Source organism: Hippocampus bargibanti, linkage group LG17 (assembly GCF_051943395.1).
Source record: "Hippocampus bargibanti isolate YZ-2025 linkage group LG17, ASM5194339v1, whole genome shotgun sequence".
Lineage (NCBI taxonomy): Eukaryota > Metazoa > Chordata > Actinopteri > Syngnathiformes > Syngnathidae > Hippocampus > Hippocampus bargibanti.
In genome coordinates this window covers 1,584,178-1,593,113 of record NC_142750.1, presented here as the reverse complement: position 1 = coordinate 1,593,113, position 8,936 = coordinate 1,584,178, and the positions used below count along the sequence as shown (strand labels likewise).

The 8,936-nt window shown below is 38.2% G+C and overlaps 1 protein-coding gene across 1 annotated transcript; it reads left to right on the top strand.

Moving 5' to 3' along the window:
• Positions 1-218: 218 nt before the first annotated feature.
• On the top strand, positions 219-8,777 carry LOC148885145 (uncharacterized). Its single transcript, XM_089018442.1, has 12 exons — positions 219-467; positions 2,010-2,121; positions 2,311-2,404; positions 3,053-3,107; positions 3,678-3,818; positions 3,922-4,082; positions 5,085-5,183; positions 5,554-5,699; positions 5,778-5,949; positions 6,870-6,982; positions 7,987-8,071; positions 8,166-8,777. The coding sequence occupies exons 1-12, from the start codon at positions 350-352 to the stop codon at positions 8,220-8,222; spliced, it is 1,353 nt and encodes a 450-aa protein (XP_088874568.1). The 5' UTR covers positions 219-349; the 3' UTR covers positions 8,223-8,777.
• Positions 8,778-8,936: the final 159 nt, after the last annotated feature.

The window sequence follows — 8,936 nt, the reverse complement described above, 5'->3', positions numbered from 1 at the left end:
AGAAATCTACTTTAAAAATGTCTCGAATCAGACACGGTTTTTTGTGTACAGTATTATTATTATTATTATTATTATTATTATTATTATTATTATTATTATTATTATTATTAAATTGAAGCGATACGACTGGTAAATCCGTGCAAAAAAATGTATAAACTACATTACCCATAAGCCATTGCGAAAAAAGACACTCAAGTTGACGACGTGGCCTGATTCTTACGTAGTTCCCCGTGCGTTTCAGCGTATCTTACCGGGGCAATTCAAACTCCGCATCGTGTTTGTATGCCGGTATTGTGGCTGCAAAAGGTTTATGAAACTAATTCTTTAACGTTCAGAATTGTAAGAAAACATGTCCGGAAAAGGCAAAAGCAGAAATGCAGCAAACGCCGACAGAATATCTGGAGGTGTAAACTGCGATGAGCGCATTTTGCGGGATTGTCATCAACTGTACACGGAACCCGACAGTGGTGAGTTGGCTTAGTAGCTCGCGTGCTAACTGTTAGCTAGCTAGTGTTAGCTTCAGTCGAACTTTCGGGCTCGTGACGGAAAAAGCAAACTTTCGGGTTTATGTTTGTCAGTTTATTTTGAAATTCAATCTCTGAAGTGGGCTCTGTTGAGATCTTCAGCGCTTTCGCGATGCATTTGGGAGAAAAAGAGTCGACATGGTCCTCTTGTTTAGATCATACAAGTAGGATATTTATTTGCCAGAGCACAGAGAGCAACAGCTGCGCTCCTCATCGTCGCACGAGAAGTCTTTTTCGACACATAGACACAAACTGGGTTTTATCGCTGTCAAGTCACGTGATGTCGCGTCGTGGCTGGGTTGCCAGATCAGCTCAGTATTACATAAAATGAGGATACAATCTAACTTTCTTAACAGGCTCGTTTGTCAGAGCTTATTTTGAACACAAGAAATTCTGGTTTGTTGCAAAACGTGACGCGATATTGTACAATAGTGTCATATATTTTAATGCAAGATCCATTTTTTTTCCACAGAGTATTCAATTAATCGGAATCAAAATAACATTTACCCGCGACAGTTCCGCATACATTTTCTATGAGTATTCCAGTTTTTTTCCCCACATTCCAAAACCATTCATGGCAGCTATCATTCTTGTGTATGATCGTCCACAAAAAAAAAAAAAAAAAAAACAAATCGAATGGCGATCACTTAAAGGACAACCGACACCATTTTTTGTTTCCTGACATCAGAAATTTTTTTTATAGCATCTAAAATACCCGAAAACACGCAGGCTGATATTTTTGGTCAAATGAAAAACACCAATAAAAATGACTTAAAGTGTACAAAATCTGCAAAAAAAAAAATGAACCCGGAAGTGGTCAGTTTCAGAAGGTCCCGCCCCTTGTTCGTGGTGTCATGCCAAGACGTCTTGTCTTGCTGGAGAATCAAAACAATGGCTTCAGATTTGGAGAATATGCTTTCTTGTTCCTCATCCAGTTATGAATATGATTCAAAAAGTTCTGAAGAGGAAAGCATACATGTTTGCAATTGATTAACTAATTTATTCCGTGTCATTTTGAGGCATCAGGGGTGGGAAATGTCGCACCCAAAAAAGGCAGAAAATGGCGACAAAGCCGTGTAAGGAATTGATTCCTTACATGGAGCTTTGTCGCCCTCTTCTGCCTCTTTTTGTTCCTACACAAAGTTTTCAGACCAAAGTACAGCAAAATGCATTGACGTGATGGAAGGACTGCTACAATGTGTCGGTCAGGGGCGTTCCTTCAGTGACGTGACGTGAGGACTCGTTACCAACTCAATAACAAGACTTCCGGAATATTCAGCGCAAGTCTTAAAACGTAAAATATAGCTATATGCAGTGGAATCTTTGTGAAATACGCTCAGTAGAAGTCATTTGAAGACATTTTACAAATTATGGACACAACTTGTCCGGAGACGTCGGTTGTCCTTTAAATACCCAATCGAATGATCAATTCTAAACCGATTGTGACAGACAGAGGGGGATTCACTTTCCTATCGTCGCTTTCAGGTTTAATCGCAGTGGCCGAGTCTGTGGGTGTAACGTTGCTGCCCCCCAGAAAGAAGATCACTGTGATGCTGATGGGCAACCACTCTGCTGGAAAAAGCTCTTTCATCAACTGGTATATATATATATATATATATATTTTGTTTGCGTGTCTATCTATGCAAGAAAGGTAGACCACCATTTTTACGGCCCAATCCAACAAATGACTGCGTTTTCACTCAAGTCTTTGAAAGTCAATTTGACTCCTAGCATGTAGTCGTTCGTCTCCCCCCTTTTTTTAAAATTGATCATCTTCATCTTTCAGGTATGTTGAAGAGCACATCCAACGAACTGGTGTCGCTATTGAGACTCAGGGATTCAGTTTTGTGACAAGCGGGCGCAAGAGAGAATCCCTCACAGTAAGATTTCTTTCTTTCTTGAGTAATTTGTATAAATAATGATGGATAATAATAATAATAATTATTATTCTTAATTTAATTGGTGACATTCAGTGTATTAGCTATTGAGCTAGCTATCTTTTAGTTATATAGCTATCTAAGTGGCTAGCTATCTGTTGGCTATATATTAGCTATCTACTAGCTGGCTAGCTAGCTTTCTATCTGTGTATTTTAGTGACATTCAGTGTATTAGCTAACTAACTATCTAGCTATCTAGCTAGCTATATAGCTACCTAGGTGGCTAGCTATCTATTAGCTATCTACTAGCTGGCTGCCTAGCTTTCTATCTGTATTTTAGTGACATTCAGTGTATTAGCTAACTAACTAGCTAGCTAGCTGTATAGCTATCTACGTGGCTGGCTATCTAGCGAGCTATCTGTTGGCTATCAATTAGCTATCTAATGGCTGGCTAGCTTTCACTCTGAAAGAAGAGTGTTTAAAGTTTCTTACTCTGAATGGAATTTGTATGTAGTTCCAAAACTCAATATTCTGTGGGTCCTGGAATTCAAGTGACAATGACAAAAACCCTGGCAACTGAAGTCGACTCATTTTTACACATTGTCTGGCAGCGAATGAGTTAATATCTGAAGACATTCTGTGTTATTTTAGGGTAATGCCACGCTTCATCTCTATCCCCACTTCAAGCCTCTGTTGGAGTTCAAAGGTGAGGTTCCCAAGACAGACATGTTGTCGAGATTTAACTTTTCGGTGCATACGTTCATAGGAGAGCAACTAGGATGATGACATCACACTAACAAATGTTTCATTTTATTATTATATTATATGATTTTTTTATTGTATTGTATTGTATTGAAAAGCCGAAAGGAAAAGAAGTATTGTATTGTATTGTATTGTATTGTATTGTATGATACTATACTTTACTATACTATACTATACTATACTATACTATACTATACTATACTATACTATACTATACTATATCAGTATTATAAATATAATGTATTGGATTTACCTTTATTAGTCTCGCAATGGAAAAATTAACAATTACACAGAAGCAAAGTTATTAAAGGAAAGAAAGAAGTAGAAAACAATACAGGAGCTGCTAGAATGGCAGCCACTCTCGCGGCGCCATCTTGAAGTCAGAAAAAGAACCAAAAAAATGTCATTATTTATTATTTAGTATTGCAGTTATGTATTTATCCAAAAATAAATACAAAAGATATTTCCAATCTGAATTGCATTCCCTTATATTTCACCTGGTCTGCTTTGTAAGGCGTCTCGGAGTATCTCAGCACCGAAATCTGCACGTCACGACAGAAACGTTTCAGCCTGGTGACTTTTGTGGACTCTCCCGGATTGGTGGATGGCGACATGAAGTATCCCTTTGACGTGGATGAAATTCTCTTGTGGTTCGGTGGGGGTCACAATCTCTTCACGTACCCGTCGTTTCCGTGTCGTGTGATGGCGTCAGTCAAAGGGTCGTCCGTCCATCCATCCCCCCCCCGTGTCATCCCCAGGTAATCTCTGTGACCTGATTCTGGTCTTCTTTGACCCCATGGGTCAAGCTCTGTGCAAACGTACTCTCAACATTGTGGAGGCCATGAATGAGCAACATGGCGATCGACTGCGTTTCTACCTCAGTAAGGCGGATGAAGCCGGAGGAGAGTCTGACAGACAGGTAGCTGCGAAACAACAATATAGTGATACCTCGCTTTACGAACCCCTTGGCTTACGAACTTTTCAGTTTACGAACGTTACATTTATGAACATTTTACCTTGGCATATGAACAATTTTTCGGGAGACACACGGAGCGCCACAATGAGTGATGTGTCGTTCGCCAACGAGCCCGTTCTCCCAACAAAATAGCAGCCGGCTTGTTTTGGTCCTCTACTCAACGCCCCCAGTCGTCGGTTAAAGCCACGTGATTGGTCAAGAACGCAGCAGTGTGGGGGGGTGGTTTAAACATTAAAGAGACAGGCAGGCGACAGAGAGATGGTGACAAAATGGATTGAAATTAGTGAAATTTGGACTCGTTTCAACTTTATTGATAGTTCAAAGGCTGAGTGTAGACTGCAAGGTTAAAATATCCCTCCAATCCAATCAGGCTCCACAAATAACCCGCACAAGCCATCTGTACACTTGATGCAAAAAGCTATCGAACCAGCTAAACAGAACACAATTGATGAGGAACAAGGTAAAATGATCGCAGAGAAAGCACCTTCAAGGAATCGTTCCTCAAGATGGTGAAAGAAGAAGGTTACGTTCCTCTCATGCTGATGAAAGCGGCCACTCCATTCCATCAAGCCATCAACGACCATCACAAAGGTAAATAAAACGACTTTATTCCACAGTACAGTTCATTCATTTAATTATAATACCATAACACATTTATTATACATAAAATAAGGTGTATGTTGTGTAGTTTTAAGGCTTAGAAAATAAGAAAATTATGTTTTATGGGGACCTTGGAACAGATTATTCTCATTTTAATGGTTTCCTATAGGAAATTATTTTTTGGCATACACACTTTTCGCCTTGCACACTTTGTCTGGGAACCAATTAAGTTCGTAAGCCAAGGTATCACTGTATATATATTTTTTTCACAGAGCTATTCATTTACAAAAAGAATAAGAATAATTGTTCTCCAAACTAAATCAATCCTTTCTATTTATTCTTTAGAGAGTCATGATGCAGATTGTCCAGGAGCTCTGCAAACGACCGGGACTTAATAAATGTGGTTTTGACATGCCCACAATCTACATTCCTAATCCAAATAAGGTACAGTACAGGTAACATCCGATTTACGACCGGTGCGAGTTACGACCACCCGTACTTACGACCACTACCGCCAGACCCCAACGTTCACTCAACCCGGATGTAACTCAAATAGATAGAAAGCTAGCTAATATACAGCCAATATAAGAACTCTTTTTTTTTTAATCGCTGTCGAAGGACCATAGATAGCAAATGATAATAATAATAACAATCATCATAATTTATTCATAATAATCATTATTATTAGTTTATTATGATTTTTTTGTCGGAACGGAACCCGGTCATAAGTCAAATGTTACCTGCATAATGTCCACCTTCTAGACTTGCATGTGTATCCAATATCATTTAGAGTTCCTTTTTTTATGTTTTTTAGCCTAGCCGCTGTGTCAACCAAATTGAGGAAGTTTGCCGGACCATCGAGAGGACCATCAATCAGACAGTTCAGAACACGCTCAACTCTCTGGAAAAGGACTGTGACATCATTAGTGAAGCCATTACGGATAAAATGGCCAGTGACAGGTATCACACACATTTTGTACGCTATGTAAACATATCATTTTGTTTGAAAGAAGATGACGTTGACTTTCCATCTCGAAGGCAACTCAGCGCCGAGAACCGGCGGGCGCGCTGCAAAAGCTGCTTTCTAACACTGCTAGGCTTCAGTATCCCCATGATTCTTTTGGCTGTTCTGTTGCTGGGCACTCTGTCCAAGGAGGTTCTGAAGGTGGCTTTGGGTCAGCAAGGCATCGAAGCCCTCTCCCTTTACCTGGTTAGTGTCTTCACTCATTCGCTGCCGTTCCTAAATTTATTCGGGAATTGAAAAAAATGTGACGAAGGAGCTGGCAATTGCCGATAAAGCGCTGGTCAGACCTCTGGCGATGTTTATTTTTTTCCTTTCCACAAGGGGGCTGCATTTGCCTTTTGTCATCTTAACACTTTGTTCCAGCGTCAGTTGTTGTTAAAGTGCTATATAAATCAATATTTATCTAATCTATTGTATTTTGGACAGCCGCCCCATTTCAAGCTCAGATAACTCCAGACTCATATAATTTAGGAATTAACTTGTTTTTTTTCTGATGAAAGAAGAGAGTGTAAGATTTCTTACACTGCATTGAATGTTTATGACGTCCTAAAACTCCATATTTTGTGGGTCCTGCAATTTGAGTGACCATGACAAAAACCCTGGCACTGAAATGGACCCATTTTTGCACATCGTCTGGCAGTGAAGGAGTTAATGAGCGGACCTCTGGAAATAATGTCAATTAAAAAAAATACATTCGGCTCTACACTATGTCGATGGTTCTCTACAGTATAATAATAATAATAATACATTTCATTTCTAAGCGCCTTTCAAAACTCTCAAGGTCACTTTACAATCACAGGATAAGTAAGTATAATAGATAGAAAGCTAGCTAGCCAGCTAATAGTCAACAGATAGCTCTATAGCTAATATCTAGCTAGCTAGTTAGCTCGATATTTAGTTACCTAATACACTGAATGTCACAGTATACATGTATCAGCTCCTCACAGAGGATAAAGAATATGTGCATGTGAGTACTGTGATAAGAAATGTGTATGTCTTGAAATATCACTTCCTTAAAGTATTCTAAACAGTATGCATTCTCCACTGTTATTAGTATTAGCATTAGGCTAGTAAATGAGTTACTGAGTCTCTTTTTGTACCCTCAGGTTCCTGCCGTACGTATATTTGAAACCATGTCTCGAGACCATCAGCTTTACTGCTGCGGTGCCACGGTCCTTGCCTCCTTCCTGCTGCTCATCGTCGCGCGATTCTCTTTCAGGTTGTATCATTGAAGTACAATTGTAGTTGTACTTCAGTCATCTTCATACTGTCTATCATTGTGTTCGTTGTCCGCGGTATCTTATCTCTTGCTTTATGTTCACGTTTGACGTGTTGATTGGATTGGATTTACTTTTATTAGTCTCGCAGTGGAGAAATTGACATTTCATAGCAGCAAAGTGATGGAAATAAGATGAAAGGAAAGAAAGAAGTAAAAAAACAAGCTGCTGGAATGGCAGCCACTCCTGCGGCGCCATCTTGAAGTTAAAAGAACAACAAAATACAATACAGTGATACCTCGACTTGCGAACACTTTAGCTAGCGAACTTTTCGCTTTACCAACCTTAAATTCGCGAGAATATAATCTTGCCATCCGAACTATTTTTCGGGAAACACACGGAGCGCCACAATGAGTGATGTGTCATTTGCGAACGAGCCGGTTCTTGGAGTTGGAACTCTGAAGTGAACGAGGAGCTGGAAATGGCAGCCGACTTTTGTTTGTCCTCTATTCCCCACCCCCAGTCTTCGGTTAAAGCCGCACGCGATTGGTCAAGATCCGTGGTACAGTAAAAGGCAGACGACAGATAGCACACAAAGAAAAAAACAAAAGTTAAAAGGATTAGAAAATGGATAGAAAACACAGTAAAATTTGGACTCGTTTCAACTTTATTGATAGTTCAAAGGCTTTATTATATAGTACAGTTTATTTCTTTCATGACAATACCATAGCACATTTATTATACATAAAATAAGGTGTATTTTGTGTAGTTTTTAGGCTTATTTAGTAGAAAATTATGTTTTATGGGGATCTGGGAACGGATTATTCTCATTTTAATGGTTTCCTATGGGAAATGAATGTTTGGGATACACACTTTTCACTTTCTGGGAACCAATTAAGTTTGTAAGCTAAGGTATCACTGTACTTGACTGTTTTGCTCCCTGTTGGTGGATGTAACGCAAAATATAATTTTGGGATGTTTTTACTCTTTTTTTTTTTTTTTTCAGGACTCAACCAACTCTGTCGGGAAAGCAGAAAAGACAATTGCAGGAGAAGCTGGATTTTGTTCAGGAGGTGGCAAAGACCAAAAAGGTAGTGCTTGCATGTTTTATTTTCATTTTTTTAATAATACACAAGCGTTAATATAGGCTATATATATATATATTTTTTTTCATTTACCTTGCAGAAAAAGCTGTATGAAGAGTATCTGCGGCAGAGTGTCAGCGATCATGACATGAACTAAATAAAGACTGAAATGGACATAAAATGGACCAAACTTAAATCAACAACAAGAAAAAAACACTGCCAAGACCGACACTGCAATAACTTTTGTGTAAAATGACCTGAAATGAGGCAGTTGTCATAGCAACGAGGCCTTTTTTTTTCACTTTATATACATTATCATGATGTCAGAATCAAACCACTCGAAATACGTAAATAATTAAAGATACTGAACTTTGAGTCATAATCACACTGCACTGGTTTTGTATAACTTACATTTTTTTACACACTTAGCATTTTATACATGTTATGTTGTCCGGATTTATTAATAATTTTACTTCATGTGTTGACTGTTGAATCAAATATATAAAGCAAACAACTTTTTTTTTGTGCAAGTATTGTTATTTTCAGATTTTCACCTTTTCTTTTATGAATGGTGTCAGTGAAAAACAATAAAATGTTCAACTCTGAAAACTTTTCCTTTGTCTTCACCATGTATGTTATGATCATTTTTTTACATCTATATATTTACACAAATTAATTTGTCTTTTAGCTGAATATGCAATTCAAAATGGTATGATTTTTTTTCTCTGAATTTGTTTCTTTTAATGCAAAATTGCAATTTAGGTTTATACATAAAGAAATTGATGTATCATTCACATGCTATATTTTTGTTTATTTTTACTCATTCACTGTCATTCACTAATTTATTCGGGAATTGAAAATATGAATTATA

Coding starts and splice junctions, on each gene's coding strand:
- LOC148885145 (XM_089018442.1), top strand. CDS start 350: ATGTCCGGAAAAGGCAAAAGCAGAAATGCAGCAAACGCCGACAGAATA. Junction 4,083..5,084: donor GAGGAGAGTCTGACAGACAG/GTAGCTGCGAAA, acceptor TTTATTCTTTAG/AGAGTCATGATGCAGATTGT. Junction 6,983..7,986: donor GTCGCGCGATTCTCTTTCAG/GTTGTATCATTG, acceptor TTTTTTTTTCAG/GACTCAACCAACTCTGTCGG.